Source organism: Phaenicophaeus curvirostris, chromosome 3 (genome assembly GCF_032191515.1).
Source record: "Phaenicophaeus curvirostris isolate KB17595 chromosome 3, BPBGC_Pcur_1.0, whole genome shotgun sequence".
In the NCBI taxonomy this organism is placed as follows: domain Eukaryota; kingdom Metazoa; phylum Chordata; class Aves; order Cuculiformes; family Cuculidae; genus Phaenicophaeus; species Phaenicophaeus curvirostris.
Window position 1 is genome coordinate 89,320,825 of NC_091394.1, and position 24,645 is coordinate 89,345,469.

Sequence of the window (24,645 nt, forward strand, 5' to 3'; positions counted from 1 at the left end):
GTGCCATGGGTAGGGATGCCTCCCACCAGACCATGCTCCTCAAGGCCCCATCCAACCTGACCTTGAACACTTCCAGGAAGGGGGCATCCACTGCTTCCCTGGGCAACCTACTCCAGTGCCTCACCACCCTCATCATGAAGAATTTCTTCCTAAAGTCCAATTAAATCTTCCCTGTTCTAATCTAAAGACATTCCCCCTCATCCTATCACTACATGCCTTTATAAGTCCCTTCCCAGCTTTCTTGTAGGCTCCCTTCAGGTACTGGAAGGTCGCCATAACATCTCCCCAGAGCCTTCTCTTCTCCAGGCTGAACAACCCCAACTCTCTCAGCTTGTCTTCATAGCAGAGGTGCTCATACAGGGCATTTAAAAAATATATATATATTAGATACATTTAGAGCTAAAGTCATTATTTTATTAAACATCAGAGAATTTACAGTAGAGAAAGCTGATATAAGTGTCCGAACTGAGACTGCATTTTAATTGGTGTTCATATCTTTCTTGGTGTCACTGACTGAGCTGAGAAATGCTAAGGAGCTAATTCTGTGCTAACTGCTATGGATGACAAATATAGCTTTGTAATTAGAGAATTTGTCATGTGTTTCCATGATAAGCACTCTGATATCTCAAGTGATGAGACTATATTGAGCTTATTCCCTCCACTCAATACAGGCAGGCACTACATCCTTTGCCAAGTTAGCTATTTTCACAGAACTTGTTGAAAACATTCTCTGAGATCTCTCCAAGTTGGATCGAAAAGTAATGGGAGAAAATATTGCCAGCCAAGTGGTTACACAGCATCAATTATCTATAAAACCAGGTTACATTGCTCTTCAGCAGCATTTCTACATGGATACTTGAGGTCAAGCTGGCCTGATTTTTCTGAAAAAAACCATCCAAATCTGTTAATAACTTCAGAAGGAAGATCAAGTATTCAGAATGCTAATAAGAAAAAAAAAACCTCTCTTGCTGGTTTAAAAAAAATATACTTCTGTAAATGCTTCATAAGAATCTGTGAAGGCATAAGATTTACTCTCTTCTCATATAGTAAACAGAGACTTGTATACAGTAAATAATATGTTCCTCCAGCAACTACTTTAAAAGCAGATACAATACTGTCTGCAGTATCAGGTGATCCTTGGTTATCAAGTCAACAACCCTCTTTGTTGGCCTTTTCTTGAAACAAATACACTGCAGAACAGATGCTTTTCAACATAAGATAGTTGCACCTAGAATACAGTATTATATTACTACTGTGTTCCACACTCCTTTAGACCAGTTGATGACAATGGACACAATCTTCTTTCCCCTCCCCACAAGGATGTCACATTAAGGAAAGGAAGACACCACCCCCATCCCTCATTTTAATCTGTTATTTCTCTTGTTTTCAGCCTCAAAGGTAGAAGACATGGGTCCTAGACATTCTACAAATACACATTATATAAAATAGTCTGCTTTGTTTACCTGATAAGCTTACCTGTCCAGGCTCTAACAGTGGCTCCATTAGCTCTACCCCCTCTGCATAGACTTGAATTAGTGCAAGTAAATCCCTGGATTTGACAGCCTCAAGTAATTCATTCAGTTTAGCTGCTGCAGATGCACAAGTCTTCCTAGAGAACTTATGATCTACATATTTAGCAGTGATAAATTCTTTACGTGCAGTCCTATGGGGTGTGAAAATAGAGCTTAGTTTAGAAATTTTCAGAAAAATGGGTCAATGATATAAATTTAAAATCACCTTGCCTAACTCAAGAGCTGAGAAGCGAAGAAGAAAACTATCTGATAGACTGTCATTTATCATTATTAATGCATGTCTTTCTTGCCAACAAGCCCCAAATAAGGTACCAATTCAATTTTATCCTGCTGTTTTCTAACATATGAAAATTACTCTGGGGACTAAGACCAAGGAAAAAAAAGCCAGAACTGTGATTTCCCATAGAAACATATCTGCATGTTAAAAAACAGGATAAGCATGAAAAGCATGCTAAAAACAGGATAAAAGAAAAAATATTGAGTCAGCTAAAAACCAGCATAATAGGTTAAAAGGTCTCTGTGACAAACCCACATCTGTTATGCTCTCTACGCAATTTTGGCACCAGAGAAATGAAGAAAAAGCTCATCTTCATCTCAAGACAGGACCTGAAGGTCCTGAGGTCACCTGAGGGTATACTACAAAACTCAAAAACACTCATGATGGAAAATAATGATTCTTGAAACCCAAACTTAAAAAGTTTTCTAAACTGAGAAGCTGAGGCAGCTAAAATATGACTACATGACAAGAGATTGAACTTCTACGAAACTCCATAGCTGGAATAAAAATAACCCCAGACTTCAGCCATCCTAGCTCTCCTCTGGCTTGGTTAATGTTTATGACGTTTTACATCACATATATATTCCACAGTAGATGTTACGAATTTAGAGATTCAAAACTTACATATCACTTGATGGACAGGGTTTAGGTGAAGGACTAGGTAGATTCCCTTCCATAATATCATTAAAACTAGTATTTCCTACATTCTTGGCCAGCTGCAGTAAGGAAAAAATACATATATGAGGGTGGGGTTTTTTTTTTTGGGTCCAACAGCAACCCAAAAATTGGACCATTAATGTGCATTTTTCACACTATTAATAAAAGATGGAACACAAAGCATTGCAAAATTAAAGTGCTATGATTACATTTTGATATAAAACAATTAAAAATACTTTGAACTATGAACCTTGTCATCCCAGAACTTGTACCAGTCACAGCCAATTGTTTGTATTTGAAGACAATCTTCCTCCAGTATAAAAACAGAATGAGGAACTAGAAGCATGAACACTGAAACAGTGCTAGTACACTGACCAGAAAGTTCCTTTTGGAAAGAAGCTCAGACTTGCTGGAAAGTCATGCTTGGTAATATTTGATTTAAATCAACAGTAACATTGCAAACAACTCAAGCTTTCAAAAAGACTAACACTGCTAATGTTAAACCTATACACAAATCCAGAATTGCATTCTATCTTCTCTCAATTTTCCCACGCAAAATCTCAGTGACAAGTGTCTTCTCACATGCCAAACACAATTGAAGAGATAAACCTGCTGTAACTGGAAGGTTTTTTTTGTTTGTATCTTTTTCTTCCTTATTTTTTTTAGTACCCTCATATCAAATTCATTTTGTAACTTTAATGTTACAGAGTTTCTTCCCTCAAACTGAAAGATTAATCCAACATTTCTCTGTCAAAATTAGTGATGGTAATTCTCACTTGTCAAATTTACTTTCGATTTTTTTAAATGATGTAAGATATTAGACTGCCCTAATTTAGAGTCAAGGTCATCTAATGAGAAGCAAATTCAGATCGCACTAATCATAACCGATGTCAATATTCAACCTGCAACACCTCAGGAAATTAATATGAGAAGTGATAAATGGTCAAAGGCATTAATAATAAGTAACAGTAAAACCCCTCCTGTAAGATACATACAAAAATATGAAGACAACATTCTGCAAAACCCATACCTTGGAAAAAAACTAACCATAAAGTATACAACAGAATGTTTCATATACACAGGTCAATATTTGCCTAAAAAAAATCCAAAGTGAAGAAACTTACCAAGAGTTCAGACGTTCCTAATTTGTCTAATTCCAATGATTGGATTCGAGAAATGTGAACACCCATTTCTCTGTGTATTCCAGAACACTCAATGCAGGTTAAAATGCCCAAATTAGTTGATAGCCATGTTGGATCTGTAGAATTGAAAAATAAAGTATTTAATTGAAGTCCACAAAAAGGTTTTCAAGGGTGGTAAGAAATGCCAATGTATCCTGAAATGATTCCTCATTTTAAGTTTTAAGAAATGGAAATAAACTACGAATATTCAACACTTGTCTCCAAACTGCAGTGTAAATTTAACCAGAAATTGCTACCAACAGAATTCAGCTTTTCAGATTTAGGGACATCCCTCAAGGCACTGAATTTAGACTTATAAATCCATACTGCAAAGCTCTATTTGAATACACTTAGGATTTGTTTCTTGTAGAAAGGTAAAGCTTTTGTTACCTGTTTTTAAAAGGAACAGATCTCCTAAATTCCACTGTTGACAACCTCCCAAATGTTAATCTTAACTTCTTAACCTTTAAATAGCCTCTCTTCATCAAAGATTAACATAACATTTTCCAATGTATAAAATACTAGTATGTTGTAGAAAATTTAAGAAACTCTACCTAGTCTAGCAGAAAAAAATTGTCATGGAAGAGATCTGCATGTAATATTAGAATAGATCTTATACTATGAGTGCTATACAAGAAGCAAGACCAGCTTTCGAAGAAAAGAAAAAGGTCCAGGCATATTTTGCACACATTCATGTCCTCAATCTCTCCCTTGATCTTAAATAGTAACTGATAAAGTATTAAGTCAGGAGCTTTAAAGCAGCAGGCTAGGGTGCAGGAGTGACACTTAAAACTTCAGTATAAATTAAAAGGTGAATGAAAACTTTAATACAAAGTTTCTGTGGCTTTACACGATGAAAGAACTCAATGAACCAATTCCAGGACCTTTCATAATAATACTGCACTTCGTGTTTTTTTCTAGGTATTTCTTATTTGGATCTGTTCTGCATCAGAAAGCATCTTCAAGATACGTACTACCTACTCGGTCCCAAATGAACATCACCTCTTGGAGTGTCTTTTTAAATATGAAGGCTGTAACAGTTGGCAACTACCATATCAATTCAGTAGTACTAGGACAAATTGACTCTTCTCAAGCTCTAAGAGGCATATAACTGACTTGTAACTCTGTATTCTGAATGTATTATCTGATAGGATTCCAGCTCTGGGTCTCATTCTTTGCACAAGACTACTTATTCTGCCTCTGAATATTTTTAATCCTGCAATTCCAGTAGTCCTATGCCAAGATAAAACCTCAGAGTAAAATCCTGGCCAGGTCAATTTTTCCACAATCATTGTCTAAGCATTACTCACTTCTACTTAGTAGCATGCACAGGATCAGTGATGCCAAGCAACTTCCATTCAAGTGCAACAAGCATCTAGAGACAGTGCAACAAGAACAGTTCAAACTCCAGAGGGGCTTGAACTGCTGGAAGTAAGCACAGACAACACACAAATATTTTAGTGAATTAAACAGAACTAACGTATGAAAGTCATATTTGTTCGTTTAAAAACAGGTTGAAGACTGATCAACACGTCACTTAGAAAATTAGCTTGCGGTCTACAAACACTTCTTTAAAGAAATTATTTTTCTCTCAACAGAAGTTGATGACATTAACAAATTGAGATACCTGGTGAGCCACAATCACAACAGACTTCATTTCCGGGTAATCTCTGTATGTCATCAATAATGGCTTTTGTCAGATCCTCTAAACTGTTTTCCCCTGTGCTCTGCTCTCCACGGAATGCCATATTTAATGCTTCTTCTTTGCTGTTAGTCAATACTGATATCCATCTAGCACAAGATAAAGACCTTAATGAAGAACTGCATTTGCAAATACAAATTCATATATAAACTGAAGAAAGCTTGCCAGAAACAAAATATTAGTGGGGATATACGGAAGAATTGTACTGTGTGGGAGAGACTGAGTGGGGAAAAAGTGAGAGATGGAAAGGAAAGAGCCTGGGAAAAGTGAGCAAGAATAAAAAAAGACAAAAAGTCTTAATTCTAAAGCCCCTTTGGTGAACAAAATTAAAGTCAAAGCAGTACAGTTCTCAGGTTCCTCAAATAAGGAGCAGCTGTGGAAGAGAAAGGGTGCGGTTAAGCTCCTGTAAATTTAACAAGTAGATGCCCCAGATCTTCCTGAAGTTTTACCCCACTATTAAAGAAGACAATTATAACCACTACTTTCTCCAGTGTGCATCTCTTATCTTCATAGAGGAGAGATCAAGCACATTTTTGAATGTGTTGATGTCTAGTTGCCTTTCCAAATGCAGGTCTCAGTGCACCAGAGTCAGACTGCAATGTCCAAATTAATGAAAATTGCTATGGCAACAAATGGGGCAAGGAAGAAAAGGTGACAGGAGAGTCATGATACTGATCGCCAACACAAAATTTTAAGAGCAACTGTTGACTGCAACAAATCAAGACTCTTTAGTGACATTTCAGGCACTAGTTCTCCCCCCTAACCACTCTGTAAGTTTTTGCTTGCACAATAACATTTCCATTACAAACAAAAACCCCTCTCATTGGCTACTGCCCTACAGGTGAAAGTAAAGTAAGGAAAGCAGTTACAGTTAGGACAAGCACAGTGCAGATGCAGTGTTGCCTAATTTAGAAAAAGAGCACGTTAAAAAAAGTCTTCCCAGACACAGTGATTTCAGGCATTTTTTGATCTACTGCAAATACACAGCTTTTTACACAGAAATATTTTAAATTTGCCATGTCTGCAACCCATTTCCTGTTTACAACATCCCAGTTATCAGCAACCATCAATCTTCTGAAATGCTGTAAAAGGGCTACGGACATCTTAAACTAGTAAGACTTCAGATCAAAATTCATAATTTCTCATTGAAATAATAATGCAAAGATCAACTTCAAAGGATTTCAGAGGGAAATTTATGTACACCACCTTGCAATAGAGCCCGAATTGGATATTATATACTTCATACACACATGGTTTTTACTTTTTTATGGGCAGAGAATAATCTGGGAACTTGTACTTAAAAGAAAATGTTTGAAAATTTCTGAGAAATCAACCTTAAAAATAAAAGAGAAAATGAAAGATTTGAAAACAAATTTGCTCCATCATTTACATGCTGAAAAGAATAGATTTACATGAATATTTCTCCCTAGTTATATAATAAAGTACAAGAACCCACACTAGATGGCAGTCTTCTGCAATTTTTCTGATGAAATCCAGTGCTATTAAAAAAACCCAAGAGGTGGCAGTGTCTCACTTCTAATACTATACTAATGCTTGGTTGAACACACAGAGTAAAATAATCATCAAACTCAGACAGACAACAATTATTCTGACATTTGTTGACAATTTCTTTCAGGGTTACAATTTGATTAGTTTGTTAAAAAGGCAGAATTTGAATAAAACTCAACTATGCAGTAACAAAAATTATTAGATGAATTAAAATAAACACAACATGACTAAGCCAGCTGTTAGTTCGATACAGATTTCCATATTATGAGTTTCTAAACTGTAAGGGCAATAACTTGTTTTGTTTTTGTTTCTCAGCTAGAAGGAACCCGCTGTCCAAGGCTGCATGTCATTGGAGTCAGGTGTGAGACAGTCGAAGCAAGAGACTCAGTGTCATCTCTTCCCAGACATCATCAGCAAGGCCCACTTAACACAAGCACAATTAAAGACACATTCTTAATCACTGCTGCTATTCCTACTGCTGTTTCTATAAGAAGTCTCCACTTGGTTGCCAGGCCCTCCTGGCATGCTGCATACTCAAAAATAAACAAACCTGTAAATACGGTATATTTACTCAGTGTCAACAGTTCAACAGTTTAAAAACTGCTCTATGACTGCTGTTCTTCCCCTTTTTTCTTATCTGCAGTAGTCTTTTCTTTTTTTCCCCCTTTTTTTTTTTTTAAAATTATAGAATCACAGAATGTTTGGGTTAGCAGGGACCTAAAGATTAGCTGCTGGTAACACTCTATATTGTTCTTTCAATTAATATAAAAATTACTCAAGTCTCACAGAATTACTTTGTCTTCTATCTAGTAGAATAAGACAGGTGTTCAGCTTTCTACTATACTTTTTCTGAATGTCAGCAGTTTCTCATGGTCCTTTTAAGTATTTTGTTTGCTGCAGATTTGCAGTTTTGAAAAAAAACTCATGACACTAAACAAAAATCTGGCATCACAGGTGACTCCTGGATCCAATGAAGGTAACAGAAGTATCATTAACTTCAGGTAGACCAGACACTCAGGTTCCTCTTATTTTTCTTCAGTATTTCTAAGACAATAAAGCCCTCAGAGAATAACCAGGCTAACACCTTTTTGTTTGCAATAAAGATATATCTCTGTCTCTTCTGACAATCCTTATTGCAACATTGTTCTTTCCAGGTAAATGCCTATACAGAAGACTAACAGCAATTTTCAAACATGCAGAAACAACTTGTATGGAACAAACAACAGATAGCACGAAGACCTTCCAACTGTGTCTTCCCAAAGTAGAAAACATTTGAAGATTGTTGCTAAACACTAGACTGAAGTCAGGTGTGGGTTCCTTCAAAGCAAAATTTCTGAGTATTGCTTTGTTTATAATCCAGGCTTTTCCTACAGAAGTGGACATACTCTTGACCTTCGCAAAGAGAGTAAGGAAGAACTAAAAGGTCATGTCTAGAGTATGTTTGACTCTATCCACATTTATCAGAAGTAGAACGAGTCTCTTACTGTATATGCCAAAAAAAAATCTGGTTATCCTACAGGTCTCAGGTACATTTCTTATAATACGTACATAAATATACACATATACATTCTGCTCCCCTCTAGCCCCATTATATTTTATCTACTAAAGAAACTAATAATCCAGTGAGAATTCTGAAGGACAGTCAAACAGTAATCCAAGGTCAGAGAGCTGGCTGAGTAAGAATCCAGAAACACACTGGACTACGGGAAACATTTGAGGAGAGGCAGTAATGACCTGTAACAGAATGCAGGCTTCAGTGAATTATGTTTAAACCATCTGCATGATTATTATTATTATTGTTATTACTTGGTTTGAGGAGCTATTTAAGGAAGCAGTTTAAAACGATCACTAAAACAATGTATGCAAGGTCAGTTAAATTAGACTATAAAGAAATACATCTTACTTTTTTCTCTATTTAGAGGAGAGGCTGGAAGCAAAGCAATTTGAAAAACTATTAATGCACTTATTCCTGAGTTAGTACATAAATAAAAAAAGACAGAACAGAAGCAGCACTAAAACTGAGTGTACAAGACACAACAAGATGGAGAAGAAAGGGACAAGAGGGGCAGATGTACAAGTCAAGTGGAAACTGGAAGAAGAATATGACAACTCTAATCAAGGAGCTACAGAGCACAGCTCCTACAGACCATCTTTAATCAATGAAGCTGGAAGTCAAAGGGTGCTGTTTGAGTGATACTTTTGATAATAAAACTACTGAGGACCTACCAGTGGCTGCACAAGGAAAACAGAACTTGTGGTTATCCTGTAGTTTTTCCATCAACACCTTAACAGTCATTCTAGTTCATTAACTTCAATTAACTAAAGGTATTACACAAAGAAAGAAAATAAGCTCCTGTGTAGATCACAAAGTACATAGCATTACCTGGGTCACTGAAGTAATTTTCTGAAACAGAACACTTGTCTAAGCAGCATTGCAATACCTTTTTCTTGGTGTGTTAAAATGCCAACGCAGGAAAAACTCACTCAGAATTATTAGTTTGTTTGCATGTATCCTAACATTTTAATGCAACTAATGCCCCTGTAGCTAAACGGAATGTATTAAACTTGCAGCAACATAAAAATATTCCAGTACAAGTAATTTTCCCAGACACTGGACTTCAAACTGATAAATCAGACTTGAGTGGTAAATGAAGGGGAACTATAGTTCTAATGGGAAACAAAACCAGCCTGGAATTCCAAAAAAAAGTCCAACAGGCAGCCAGCTAAACTAAATTTATTGATCTGCCAATCAGAAGAATTAACTTACTCATGTATTCTCCCCCTACCCTGTTCATGCATTAAGACAAAAAATAAACTTCACCTTTTAAACAAACAAATATAGTAAAAAATAATTTATGGTAGAGACAAGAACTTCTGACTCATCATTTGCATTATTGATCAGAAATAACACTATTTTCTTCTTGACTAAGCAAATTACTGGAATAATTAAGTTCCAGATTGAATTCAGCAGTCAGTCTTGCACTCTAAAAGCCAACATAAAGCGTTGGAAGACTTTGGAAGTATAGCGGCATGACAAAGAACTCTCCAGCTTTCCCATTTCATCTATGTCTTCCAACGCTGAACTGTCAGTGACACTGCCTCTCAACACTACCAAACAACTCAAACACCCTACAAACATTTAAAATACACATGGAGCAATACAATCTTCCATTAGAACATGAACATGTAACGGAAGAGCACACCAGTCCTGAAGAATGAGGCAGCGTGGAAGGCTCAGGCTTGCTGCCCTCCTTGCTAGTAACTATTCCTAGACTTGTAAGGTAATGAGAATTAGATCGTAATATTCTGCATTTTGATGACACCGAAAGCAATATTCAGGAGGAAAAAGTGGTACATGGTTCTCAGGACAAAAAGTAGTTCTGACATAGCAGGAAGAAAGATTGTTTTAAAGGAAATGATTTGGTTGGAAACACACCAAGTTACCAAGATTCCGAAGTACACAAACCTCAGAGACCTGATTTGCTCTTAATTTCTAGGCCTGTGGTAGAAAAGACGCATTACTGCAAATATTTCCTATGTATTATCTGGATATCTATTACCTGTTTTTTATTTTAATTTGAAGGAAAACATGAGATGAGGAGGAAAAGAAGTAACTGCAAGTGAAGGCTGACAGAAGATTTAAGAAGAGTTTAAAAATATATTATTTGAACCCTAATAACCTGATCTACTACACCATTCCAAGCAGCTGCACATGAACCATGTGCTAGCAGGGTACACAATCTAAGCAAGTTCTTTTGGTTGGGAGGGTCAGGTTTTCGTTTGGTTTTGTTTTTAATGTTACAAGGTTTTTCAAAGAGCCCTGTAGTCGGACACAAAATAGTTTACATTTATATATTGACAGCAGCAGGAAAAACAGACAGTAGGCACTACTTGAGCATTAACTGCGAAATCTGTTTGCATTGTTTTGTGTGATTATACACACCTCTATCAGCAAAATAAACTTGAAAAAATGTAAACATTCTTACGCTACGTATTCCTGTTCATCTTCTGCTTGAAAGTGGTACGTTCTGTTATCTGAAATAAATGAACACATCTTTTAATTTGGTACATGATTATTTTAAAAATAGCTACATATTTGTTACAAAATCTATTTGGCAACTAAAGCCTTTAAGAGCAATTGCTCTTAGCAGAAACATTAATACTTTATTCACAGATAGGGAAACTATCCTCAAAAAAACAAAACAAAGTTTAAATTGTTAATTTTGATTTACAGCAAATATACTTATTTCAAAAGTCTTGTGTTTAGAAATAATATGGAAAAATAGTCATATTAATCAGATTTTTCTCCCCTGAAGTCAAATCTGAAACATAACTAGCAGAAAAGGGAAAAGTTAATTTGTTCCTATTAAATACTTTTACCTCCATTTGGGTAAGAAACTTTTTACTAAACAAAGGATGAGATGTGAACTTGCTATTATCCTTCACATTCAAAGGTTGCACAGACTGTCCTTGTAAATTTAAAATGTTGGAACTGTTTGTTGTTTCATATTATACATGTACACTCTCCAGGTGTATTGGGGGAGCTGGCGGATGTGCTGGCCAAACCCCTTTCCATCATCTTCCAGACACCCTGGCTAACTGGGGAAAGCTCCTCTTGACTGGATGCTGGCTGATGTTGTGCCCATCTACAAGAAGGGTCGCAGGGAGGATCCAGGGAACTACAGGCCTGTCAGTCTGACCTCAGTGCCAGGGGAAGTCATGGAACAGGTGATTTTGAGTGTTATCATGAAGCACATGCAAGAGAACCAGGTGATCAGGCCCAGTCAACACGGGTTCATGAAAGGCAGGTCTTGCCAAAATAACCTGATCACCTTCTATGACAAAGTGACCTGCCTACAGGATGAGGGAAAGGCTGTGGATGTATCTTCCTGGACTTCAGTAAAGCCTTTGACAGAGTTTCTCACAGCATTCTGCTTTGGAAACTGTCAGCCTCTGGCCTGGACAGGCGCACACTCTCCTGGGTGGAAAACTAGTTGGCTGGCCGGGCCCAGAGAGTGGTGGGAAATGGTGTGAAATCCAGCTGGAGGCCAGTGACAAGTGGGGTTCCCCAGGGCTCAGTGCTAGGTCCAGCCCTGTTCAATGTCTTTATCAATGACCTGGATGAAGGCATTGAGTGAACCTTCAGCAAGTTTGCGGATTCCCTTTCTCAACCCCCTAGATATCACTCAAAAAGCAGAAAAGACAATGAAGGAAAAAGAAGATAAGGCCCAAGGTCTTTTCCATTTCCCGGTGCATACAGCTTATGCATGTTCCACCAAGCTGTTAAAAATCTCTCAGAACTCAGGAGAACAGCATATATGCTGCATTTCATGGTTTGTCACAAATCAACAGTACTTATATCACACATGCATACAAGAAAGTTTCTTTATTCCTTTATCCACTCAACCCATCTTCAAAACTGGAAGGATCTAAACACGTGTGGCACTGCAGATATCTGGATACAGACATGAACTGCAGCCTTATTTTCACTCAAAGTATCTTGGAATGACATTTTTAGAAATCCTTCATAAGGCACAATCATAGAATCATAGAATCACCAGGTTGGAAGAGAGCCACCAGATCATCGAGTCCAACCATTTCTATCAAAACTTTCTACGTACGTGATATTAGATCAAAAGACTTCTTATCTTCAGCATTTGGCTTCACCTGGCAGGTCAATAAATTCAGTTTAGCTGGTTGCCTGTTGGACTAAAAAGAAAATTTATTTTACTTTAAAAATGTCTTGATTTAGGATTACTTTTTCGTTTCTGGGGAGTGGGCACACATGATATTAATTTAAAGTGTGGGTATGCATACATGTACACCCTCAAGATGCTCAAGATCAGCATGACTCTGTCTAACTTGGTCTGTTAGAACAGGCAGACCGCTAAATCTAAACAAAACTAAAATCTTCATGGCAAGTCTTCCTGTGAGGGATTAAAGGAATAAACCTTGATTTAGAATATGCTAATACTGAAGTGTTTTATCATATTTCATAAACAATGGTAAAACTATTATGCAATTTTTCATTACAGCATGTCCAGATTCCAATTTTTAAGTAAACATATAATCCCAAAACTTTACGTGCAAATTCAGAAGCTGGAGTTTCGGAACTTGGAATTATTATAGCTACTAATATTCTCTCCTGTAATTAGGTTACTTAACACACAATAACTAGATGTCTTAGTAGTATCTTGGGTTTACACAGGTTTGTCACAAAACAGAGACAATGAATTGAAGTTACCACAGCTGGCAGATATAAACTGAACATGAGATGTCAATTATCAGTAGGTACTTCTGAACTGAGTTTTGCAAGTTGTTCATGTCAAAACTGTAAACCAAATACAAACGTAATGCAAAACCAGCAAAGAAAGAAATATCCAAGTGCATTTCCCACATTGCCAAATATTTGTCAGAAGAAGCTCAATGTAATATTATTGACACTTATGGAGCAACAATTCCTTGAAGGAGTAAACACAGGATTGGAGTCTCAGTTTTCTAAGTTTAGTCTTGAAGAGACTTTTCATCATTGAATACAAGAAAATTACTTTCTTCTTGACACAGCAAAAGAAAAGACCAAATAGACTGCTTTTTCACAGATACATCCGAGAAAAGGAAAACTACAATATAAACTGCAATTCCAAGAATTTTAAATTGGCAAGTCTTGAGCTTGACAATATATTATTTTTTTAAAATAAATGGTGGTAATTGAACTATTATTAACCAAGGGATAAATAATATGACTGACTCCTCAGAAAAGGTAAAGATATCTTCCTACCCACTAAAAAAAGACAACACTTCAGTAATAAAATGTAGTGGTTCCCTTTAACTTGCTTAAGGTGGGTCGTTAACTGCAGGTACTCATGGCCAGCAGTGGAATCTGGGGCAAAATGGTGATGAAATGGGACTGTGTCATACCACCATCAAGACAGCTTTAGCACTGCCTCCACCATAATAAGGTTGTTGCTTCCTCATGACTTAGCATTCTTAGGAAGATACTTCAGATATACGCCTGATCGCCAGAACTCATTATGATCAAAACTCTAGAAAATTTTACACTTTTTGACTCTATCAATGCCATCTAATTACCAAATACTCCCCAGGTTTCCAAATTGAGCTTCACAGATGTACCATGACAATCCTTACAAGCAAAATCAGTTGAAGTATCCATTGAACGTCTGTTCTCTATATCCGCTATTTTCTTACCAAACTCCTGATAAATACTTTCAAGTATTAAATCAATTGTCATAAGCTACAACAGTAGGAAAAAATTGAAAAGGAATTTTAGAAGGCTAAAGAAGAGTTCACTTACTTCACATACAGTCCACAGGAAGTTTGAAATTAATTTCAAACCAGCAATTACTCTCATTTTCTCACTGTAGTTGAATGGTTTCATTTTTTTACAAAATGAAGGTGTAGGCATTAAAGTGTTTTAAATAGCTCACATTCCATGTTGTAATTAAACATATGTAATACAGATACATATGCATGAGGTAGTTATTGGTCTTCTAGTAAAACCAACAGCCAAAACTGAGTTTATAACAAGACATCTGACCGAATCTACTCTGGTTCTTTTGACTACAGCGACCAGGTCTTCGATGACTAAGTGAGGAGACTGCAGGATCTTGCTCTGATAAAGACAGCTACGCTGTAGACGCTTCATTTTATTCAGTAGAACCACATCCCGTATCTCAATGTTACAGTAAGAACAGGTGTCCTGCTTTGCTTAACCTGAAGCACTGTTCCCAGTAGTGGTCAGCAGCAGGCAACTAGGAAAAACTTTAACAGAGCAATATGTATGACAATACTGCCATCGGTAAGTCTCCAACTTCAGATAATCCACACAACTTCAAGAGGCAGAAAGAGAAGTGGCATATTTTCGGTGACAGAAGATTAACACCCGCAGATTTACTGGGAAAGGAAAATGTTAAATTTTTACTTAATGAAAAGGTATAAAAAAAACTTACCGTTGCATGTGATATGGTAAGAATTCCATTTTTAACAGTGCACTTTCTCCTTTGCCACACTTTTCTTAACCTATAGTAAAACAACAACAATAAAATTGGTAACTAGACAGGATTTCAAAACACGTAAATCCCATTAACATTTTGAGAAGATGAGTCTTAAGAAACAAACAGATGGAGTCAGAATTTTACTAAATGCCTCATCAGAAAGAACAGGGGCATTTATGACTGGCCTTAATTACCTTTCAGAGATTATACAGACTGTACCTTACCTTTTAATTACTTTTTAATGATTGCTTGTCATACTTTTTATATTTACTATATTAAATACAGATCTGTGTTCAGACTTGAATTGTGAAATTCCTGAGTACTTGTGGCACATACATTAGGATAAAGTGCCTTAAGCACCCACAGTATAAGACAATAAATAACAGTGCATGAACATAGCAATAATTCTCACTATGTATTATGTGCTCCAAGAACATACCCATCACTCTTCTTTAAAAGATAACCTTTCTTCTCGCTGCCATATTCCTTATTCCCCTGAAGCTGATGCATACTATATCCTCCTTGTCTGCTCTGTGAATCCTAAAAAAAAGAAGAAAACATCATTGACATTTCCCGATATGGACAGCAAGTTTTCCTAAACTTTAAGCCTATTTTACTTCATTTCTTTTCTCTACCACAACTTCGCAAATTAATAAAATTTTAAAATACAGAACTCCTAACGCATGTTTTACATCCATAGGAGACCTTGCTTTTACATCACAGGATCTCAAACTAACTGTATGTTCAAGATTCTATTTATATGAAATCAAATCTATATGAGAAGGCATTTGAAGTATAGTATGGATGCAAATACGTATCTCAAAACAATGACTTTTTGAAACATAAAAACTTAATACTGCATAATCTCATAATCAGAGTAACAGGCTGATAACATTTTAAAAAGAAAGCAACAGAATATAGCATGCATATATACAGAAACACACATATATATAAACAAAAAACCAAATGCTAATAATCACTACTTTGTTTTTAACTAATTAAAAGGACATATATAATTTGCAATTTTTAGTGAATGAAGTGAACTGGAATAACTTTTGGCCTGATCTAGTAAAACAAATAGATAGATTAACTTGTTATAAGCACAGCAGAAAAGAAAAAAAAAAATCCCCAAAAGTTCATTAAAACGTTGACTTACTCTCCTAGACTTCGATCACGAAAGGCAAAAGCAATAAAGGAAAGAGAAAGCAAATAATTTAAAACAAGAATTATTATTTTGTTTAAAAAACATGTTCCTCGAACATTTATTTTATAGCCCCCATATCAAGTAAAACAATTTTTCCCCTTTCTAACAATACTATAGTAAAGATGTCAAGAATTACTATTTTAGGCACACTGGTGCTTTTTCTCATTAAGTAACAGAACACCATAACAAAATTCTGTGCAATCTCGCATATATGAGATTAGCTTCATAAAAGCAACGAAGACGACTACAGGATCAAATTTTATTAAATGTCTTCCAGTCTTACATTCAAATTGTCTAGAATGACAACTGTATTATATCCTCTGGAGCCAATTCTGAATTTCCATTGAAAAAGATCAGGCCCAAAGTTAACTTTTCATTTCTGTAAATCTATATGAAAAGGCATAATTAAGGACATACTGATACTGTTTCAAATGTAGCTGTGAAACAAATGATCTGCAAAGCATCTGACAAAATCCCACAAAAAACCCACAAAAGAATGGCAGGTTCAATTACTGCCTTGGCAATAAACCTTACCCGTGGAATGCATAGTTTCTTACAGTTACAACAACTAATATTTATTGAAGATAACTCCCTCATATTTTATTCAGCATCCTTACAATTGATTGTCATTTTGTGTCTAAGTTGTCATAAAACTTTAGAGAGAGACTTGCTTTGGCAATACCAGCAGTTGTGACTGGAAGCAGCATTAAGGCTGCTATGTGCAACGTGCTGTCAGCAGTGTTTACACCATTGCAGTAAACAGGTAAGTTATTTCTAACAAATTTTGAACTCTCACTAGAATTAGGTCCCTGTTGGTATTAGGACTGGAAAGAATGTAATGAGATGCAATTCCTGTTCCGAAGAGCATATCAGACGGAGTTTTGGGGAAATAAATGAAAATGTAAAGGAATAGTTAATCAGACACTAAATACGACTCTAAAGACTAACTATGTTCAATTTAAAGCTAATAAGTTACAATTGTATCAATAATTAACATACAAAAGAGGTAAGAGAAGCTGGCTTACTTCAAATTTTAAGTTTCTTATCATATAAACATTTTTCAACATATAAAACGAATACACAAAATTACACTAGTATCCCTTAAGTATTTCTCCTCAAAGCTTCAAAACATAGTTAATCTTACAAAATCATATAATTCTTGTATAATAGAAACTGCCATAACTTGATATGCTGGGTCCAGCCCTGTTCAATGTCTTTATCAATGACCTGGATGAAGGCATTGAGTGCACCCTTAGCAAGTCTGCAGATGTCACTAAGTGGGTGGAAGTGTCGATCTGCTGGAGGGTAGGGAGGCTCTGCAAAGGGATCTGAACAGGCTGGACCGCTGGGCTGAGACCAACGGCATGAGGTTTAACAAGGCCAAATGCTGGGTCCTGCACTTGGAGCACAACCACCCTATGCAGTGCTACAGACCAGGAGAAGTCTGTCTAGAAAGCTGCCTGGAGGAGAGGGACCTGAGGGTGTTGGTTGACAGCCGACTGAACATGAGCCGGCAGTGTGCCCAGGTGGCCAAGAAGGCCAATGGCACCTTGGCTTGTGTCAGAAACAGCGTGACCAGCAGGTCCAGGGAGGTTTTTCTCCCTCTGTATTCGGCACTGGTGACACTGCACCTCGAATCCTGTGTTCAGTTCTGGGCCCCTCACCACAAGAAGGATGTTGAGGCTCTGGAGCAAGTCCAGAGAAGAGCGACAAAGCTGGTGAAGGGGCTGGAGAACAGGCCTTATGAGGAGCGGCTGAGAGAGCTGGGGTTGTTTAGCCTGGAGAAGAGGAGGCTGAGGGGAGACCTCATTGCTCTCTACAACTACCTGAAAGGAGGTTGTAGAGAGGAGGGTGCTGGCCTCTTCTTCCAAGTGACAGGGGACAGGACAAGAGGGAATGGCCTCAAGTTCCGCCGGGGAGGTTCAGGCTGGACATTAGGAAAAACATTTTCACAGAAAGGGTCATTGGGCACTGGAACAGGCTGCCCAGAGAAGTGGTTGGGTCACCATCCATGTAGGTGTTTAAAAGACGCATGGGTGAAGTGCTGAAGGACATGGTTTAGTGATCGATAGGAATGGTTGGACTCAATGATTCAGTGGGCCTTTTCCAACCTACTGATTCTGTGATATCAAGACCATACACAGTGCCAACAAGAGACATTGCAGGTAACAGCCACATCAATTTGTACTTCCTGTACTGAGGCTATAGCATCACTTCTTCTGTGCAACTCAATATTCAAAGACTGTCAAGATATGCTTTTCCGAGAATTGGCTAACTGCAAACATTACAATAACAGTTTTTTCACTGATGAAAGGACAGGTATGCCAACAAAATGTGTAAGAGCGTTACAGATGTCCATAATGCTAAATAAACATCTTGAATGCATGCAACTTTAAAACAAGAGTTGTATTAAAAGACCTTGAAAATCTAGGCAATGTTTCACTTAGTACATCAGTGTGTTTTTCTGAATGAAAGTATGGGTGCCAAGGAGTAATTTTTTCCACACATCATTGTAAATTCAAAAAGTTCCTAAATGCTTTAATAGATTTAACAACTGCATGGGAATCTTTTGTTGACTGTGACAGCAAGCCAGTCTGAGATGGGCAGGAAGTCTCACTTACCTAATGGCAACTCCAAAGAGGTTAAAGGTGGCAGAACTTAAAATTTGGAGAGGAATCGCTGGTTTCAACTTCCTTCTTTTGTACAAAGGTTCAAAGAAACTTAAAACTACATACAACCAAAGTCTCAATTTTATTTTTTGAAACTGTTTACCGGCAAAAGTAATTTTTGGTAATAGTACTTCTGCGTTTTTACAAATCCATCAGAGAAAATCCCATTCACTATATGTTCAGTATTTCCATTAATGCACAGATTTTCCAGCAGTGAGATTATAATGCACTAATATAAGGGGGTAAAAGTATTCTTAATCACAACCAGGTCATCTGTCACAGCAATAAAGCCCAGCTTCACATACTTGAAGATTAAGATACACATTGATGGAGAGTTGACCGGTGAATCTCAGGCTGTCTATCTTCAAGTTTCGCCGCCACTTAACTAATGAGCAAGAAATGCTAGCACGCTATTTTAGGATTAAAACAATGAATATCTAAGTAAAAGGGAAACTATTTTACCAAGCTCCTCAGTATCTGCTAGCATCATTACACTCTAGACTCATGTAACGTAGCAGAATCACATGCATGAAAATCTTCACATTGATTTTGAGACACTTGAACATCAATGTGATAAAATGTTTATTTTATCAAAATAGCGTATTCTTTCATTACAGTAGATTGCTCTCCCATGATTCACTTGAATAACTGAAAATCACAATATTGCTCCTTTTTCTTCTAAGACAAAATTTCAATTCTCTTCAAGCCAAACACTCTATTTGTAGGTTCATCATATAACTTTTATATATATATATCTCATACATAAATACACACTTTTTTTTCCAAGAGTCCTAGGACTCGTTTACACTATAATTAAAGTCAGAAAAGTTGCATAGTTTATTTTACTGATGTCTGTGAAGCTACCTTATTGCAACATGTATCTAGGCCTTAGAGACTGATTTATTTATTTTTTATATTTTAAATTAGGCTACTTTCCACTGAAACAGAATAATTTGTACTACATGTTCCTGAAACAGAAGCAGCCACCAGAAAACAAGGGTGTCCTGTATACTCCCTGAACCACACTGAAGGCAGTAAAGCGAAGGACAGGAGCGAGTGGAGGCAAGTGTATGCTCAGGGCAGCAGATGAACCCCTTCCTTGCCCACCTCACCTTCTCAGGTGCCTCTGTACAATAAGTATGAGGCTCTAGATATGAAAGACCAGTCAATGGAGGGTGTGAATGATGGTCCATCTACATCAGAAGTGCTGCCAGGGTCAGAAAGGCCTACTGCCTGTATCATGACCACCACCAAGAGGAAGAAAAGATGGATTATGGTTGTATCAGATTCCCTTCTGAGGGGAACAGAGGGTCTGATATGTCAGACAGATACTCCTTTTAGGGAAGCCTGCTACCTCTCTGGGGCCAAACTAAGGACATCAGGAGGATCTTTCCATAGAAAGGAAACTTTCTAGCCTGGAATAGCCCACTCTGCTCTCCCATGTGGGAGGTGATGAAGCTGCAACGTGTAGTCCGAGGATCACCAAAAGAGACTTGGGGGTCTTTGTACAGCTAGTAAGGGAATCTGGAGCACAGTTTATTTTTTCCTCTCTCCTTCCAACTAAAGGCAGTCACATCAGAAGACAGAGACAGACTCAGTCTATTAATACATGGCTCTGTGGCTGATGTCACTGCCACAGTTTTGGGTTTTCTGATAATGGGATGGGTCTACATGACACCAGGCCTGCTGGTGTCAGATGGAATTCACCTTTCTCAAAGGGAAGAGGGTCTTTGCTCATGAGTTAATGGGGCTCACTGAAAGAGCTTTAAACTAAACTCGTGACAAGCTATGGGGCGACATGCTAAGGTTAGAGGGACAGGATGCTACTAGCCTGTTGCTCTGAGGCTTGCTGGATTTACTTACAGAGATGGGCTAGGGATCTATTTAATAATATTTAATAAGATGCATAAACAACTAGTAAATATTAATGTTTTATTTACTTAAGAGAAAACCAAACAGCAGGGAAGTGATCTATTCCGAAGGGAAATCCATCCCCTCTGCTTCACCACAGGATATTCAGTATTTCTGACTCTTGATCACATGATTTGGAAAAAGTCACAATATTAATATATAATACATATCACAGGTAAAAGCTGTGACATATATTATATCCTGTCTTCTAGTTAACGGAACATTCCAGAACACCTCCAATGGACACTGCATGTTTCCCCTTCACATCTGACGTAAGCGCAATCAATGATGTATTTTTCTTTTTAACTGCCCTGTCTCAGCCACTGCTGTCTGGTTAACATACAAATTTTCTTTCTTACATTATACTATTAGCAAAATGGGTTTGGGAAGGTGAATGACAGTGTAGAGTCCATGTGAATTAGCAGATGAATAACAATACAAAAACCATACACAAAAGCAAGCCTCCGGTTCTCGTTCTGGCTTACTTGGGTCAGGAAAATCCTGACCATAATATGGCTGGAGGATGACAGGCTGTAGGAAAGAAGTGTGCATCCCATCCCTTTACAGTTTTTCCCTAACCACTCATTCTTTATCATTGTCCAGGACAGGCTACCAGGCTAGATGACGCATTTATGTGATCCATTACATCTGTTATTATAGTACATTTTAAAAAGTACGTAAAAAATACAGAATTATTATATAACTTCTTTCAATATATGGAACAGGAAATTAGTCTAAATCTTTTGCTTGTTGATATATAGTTGAATATTCTAGATATTAGTTTTGTCATAACATTTGAACTCCAACTCCTCTGAACCAATAACTACACAAATTAAACCATTTTCTGAAAACAGAATTCATAAATTCACATTATTTCTGAGAATAATACGTCTAAGTTATTTACCTCTTTCTGATCAAGCTGCAGAGAAGATTTTATCAAATCACGAAGAGCAGTAAGTTGTTTCTTTTCTTCATCTTGTGTCTGCTTTATCTATGGAAAGAATTGCTATGATGTGCTTTCTGGATGCAACTCTAATTTCTATTTTTTAATGCATTCCAATATATAATTCAGATGTCCTGAACAACCAGCTCAACTATTGTGTTTCTGTAACATCTGATTTTTTTTTTTCAGGGACTAGTCCATCCTTATGTGTTCACCTTCTATGCATGTACTACTTGAAAAGCGTGCTAAAGTGAATGTAAAACTCTACATGATCTGTTCTGCTACACTTCAACAGTTCACTATATCTAATGCAACTAAATTATTCTCTGAAGCATTAATTAACTCAAACCTGACAGATGACTTAAGGAATGAAAATACAGTTTAGTTTAGCCATAAACTACAATAGCAATGGGATTATTGTAAATTTCATTACTGAATACAAAAGCAATTTGGTGACAAGTGGGCTTTGATTTCACATTATTAGTTGCCTCCAATGAATATCACAAGTTATTTCATTTAAAAACTGCGATGCTATCATCATCAAGCAGCTTCTCTTTGAAAAATGAAGGTGGTAGCTAAAATTGGTGCTAATAATGTAATCTGATTCAAAGACTCCCACTTTAAATTAGTTTTATTTTAATACATTAATTCTGTAGTAGAATGAAAGTTACTTTTCCTAATAACTGGAATAACAAAATACAAAACTTAAGACAGTCAAGATGTTTGTTTACCCTCAGTCTACCTATACTCTAGGTTTCAAAGAACACACTTTTCATTTGTAAGATACAAATGAAATATCCACCTTTAGAGTTGTATCTAAAATGCATTTTTATAAATAAAATATTTCCATTCTCAGACACTAAACTCCTTATAAGTAAACTTACATTATATAAGTCAGCAGCCAACTTTTCGATATATTGTTTAAGTTTATCAGCTGTTTTCAAGCCATCTTGGAAGAAACTATAATGAAAAATACCTGTGATTTATCAGGAATACACATAATTCATAACACAAAGTAGGTAGCCTTGTGGAGAAAAACAGCAAAAAAAGTAAAACATATCCAGCTCCTCCCATGTTTAGAAACAAAAACCAGCACTTCCCCACCCCTCAAAAAGTAACAGCAAAACCCACTTCCTAGTAGCTTTAAAGTATGATAATCTTATAGCAGTGGAGATAGATCGTTGTGACTTTAACAAACATGAAAACAGAGAGAATATAGCTTAGCTTATTTTATCATTGTTAGTCAACATGCTTCCCCTTAGTAGTTTCTAAAATCTGTTTCCTGGATTTCACTTAAATAAAGTTCCTGTCTGTTTGCCTCTGTGGTTCTGCTCATGACAAGGTCATATTTTACCAGTTTCAACTCAAGGAATTTCAAAGAAATTACAATGGTTTTAACATTTACATAAAAAGTAAAATCTATTAAATAGAATGAACAAGCTATTTCTAAAACTGCATTCTAAATTTTAGTTCCTAAGGCATAGATCAACTGTGTATAGAACATGCAGAGTTTTCCCTTGGCCTCGTCCTCCGTCGCTCCCCAGCCCCACTCACTTTAATACTCTCTACTGAAAGATTACAGCTGAATAAAGTGAAGCTGCAGACACTCAGCAGATTACAATTATGATAAAATTCCTGATATACTGAAACCAAATTTAAAACAAAGAGAAACAAGCACTTGTGTAAAAAAATGAAAATTTTAACTAAAGTTGAAAAACATTGCACTTACTTGCATTGTGCATGATAGTACTTAATAAGGTTCTGCAGAAGGTCCACACCTTTTTTTGTCTTGATTTCATTAACCTTAATAAGATACTGTATAGACAGTGAAAAACATGTTGATAATCATGCCCACAATCTTCAAAGGTTTTCCATCAATAAAACATCATTGCTCAGTGAATTAATTATCTCTGTGTTTAACCTGGGTGCTGGCTCATGAGCCACCAGCCCATCACAGTTAAGAAAAATATAAAACAAGCAACAGTTTATTTAGCCAGTCTTAAAAAAAAAACCAAACAAACACCCAAAACCTAAAACAAATTCAAGAAAAAGTTTCATCTTTTACAACTATGTGAAGGTGTCTGTTTTTTAATGCTACTGCAGTAATTACAGAAATATTCTAAAAACCATGAATATTATGCAATTTAAAGTAATAACCACTAAATTGTAAGCAAGAGAGCTATTAATATAAAAAGCAGTTTTATGGAACTAATGCATCACTGTCACTTCTCATTTTATTAGAACTTAGAGACAGCTTCAGAAAGCATGTTGGAAGAAAGATAAAAATTACTTCCTGAACAGCTCAGCCATAAACTCAAAAAAAAAAAGGAAGTATTTCCATAGTACATTTTCAGCCCCAGAAACTTAGCATAATAATCTAAAAACAAAGAGAAGGAATAAAACAAAAGGAAGCCAAGTTTTGCAAAGCACTGCCTAAATAATTATCTTTATGTTGCTGTACTATGTGACATTGAAATAACTTCCTCTTTCCACCCCCATTAAACAACAAATTAGATTTCACCACCTTTAGTAATACCCAAAGTACTTTTAAGTTATAGTGTCATAATTAAAAGCTGAAACTTTATTCTTACCTCACACATCTGTAGCTGAAATAACCGCCTTTCCTTCTCCATTTCCTCCGCTATCTCAGCTCCTGTTATTTCAGTTCTTATCATCCCATGCTGTTTTGCATGTTCTCTTTTTTCCTTTTCAATTTTTGTACTGAAATTTTAATTAGAAAACATTTTAGAGAATTTATTCTACTGTCATGTGACCTAGTAGTATTTGTGAAAAAAATAAACCAAGAAATATTAAAGAAGATACTCTGAAAATGAGTTCCTCTGTATACCAAATCCTATATAGATTTTTCAAGTGTCCAGAAGTAATGAAGTTACTGCTGCCCTTCCTTCCTTTTGAGGGCAGCATATATATTTTTTTAAATTAATTTGCTGCCTCTGAGAAACCGTTCAATACTTTTGCAAAATATCCAGTATCTGTAAGATCCAAGTAACTAAAAAGGAACAAATAAACAATTCTGCATGTAAATCT

At 36.5% G+C, this 24,645-nt stretch overlaps 1 protein-coding gene across 4 annotated transcripts in view; it reads right to left on the reverse strand.

The window, feature by feature from the left end:
- The window catches only part of ASAP1 (ArfGAP with SH3 domain, ankyrin repeat and PH domain 1), a 155,709-nt gene that overhangs the window by 32,972 nt on the left and 98,092 nt on the right, over positions 1-24,645 (reverse strand). For all 4 annotated transcript variants that reach the window (XM_069854659.1, XM_069854660.1, XM_069854662.1 and 1 more), the window contains 12 exons: positions 24,189-24,318; positions 23,327-23,412; positions 22,482-22,557; positions 21,559-21,645; positions 15,310-15,410; positions 14,826-14,895; positions 12,480-12,567; positions 10,845-10,893; positions 5,275-5,438; positions 3,591-3,724; positions 2,434-2,525; positions 1,477-1,663 (listed from right to left, as the gene is read on the reverse strand). In XM_069854659.1, the coding sequence (XP_069710760.1) occupies positions 1,477-1,663; positions 2,434-2,525; positions 3,591-3,724; positions 5,275-5,438; positions 10,845-10,893; positions 12,480-12,567; positions 14,826-14,895; positions 15,310-15,410; positions 21,559-21,645; positions 22,482-22,557; positions 23,327-23,412; positions 24,189-24,318 (1,264 nt within the window). The remainder of the gene's footprint in view (positions 1-1,476; positions 1,664-2,433; positions 2,526-3,590; positions 3,725-5,274; positions 5,439-10,844; positions 10,894-12,479; positions 12,568-14,825; positions 14,896-15,309; positions 15,411-21,558; positions 21,646-22,481; positions 22,558-23,326; positions 23,413-24,188; positions 24,319-24,645) is intronic.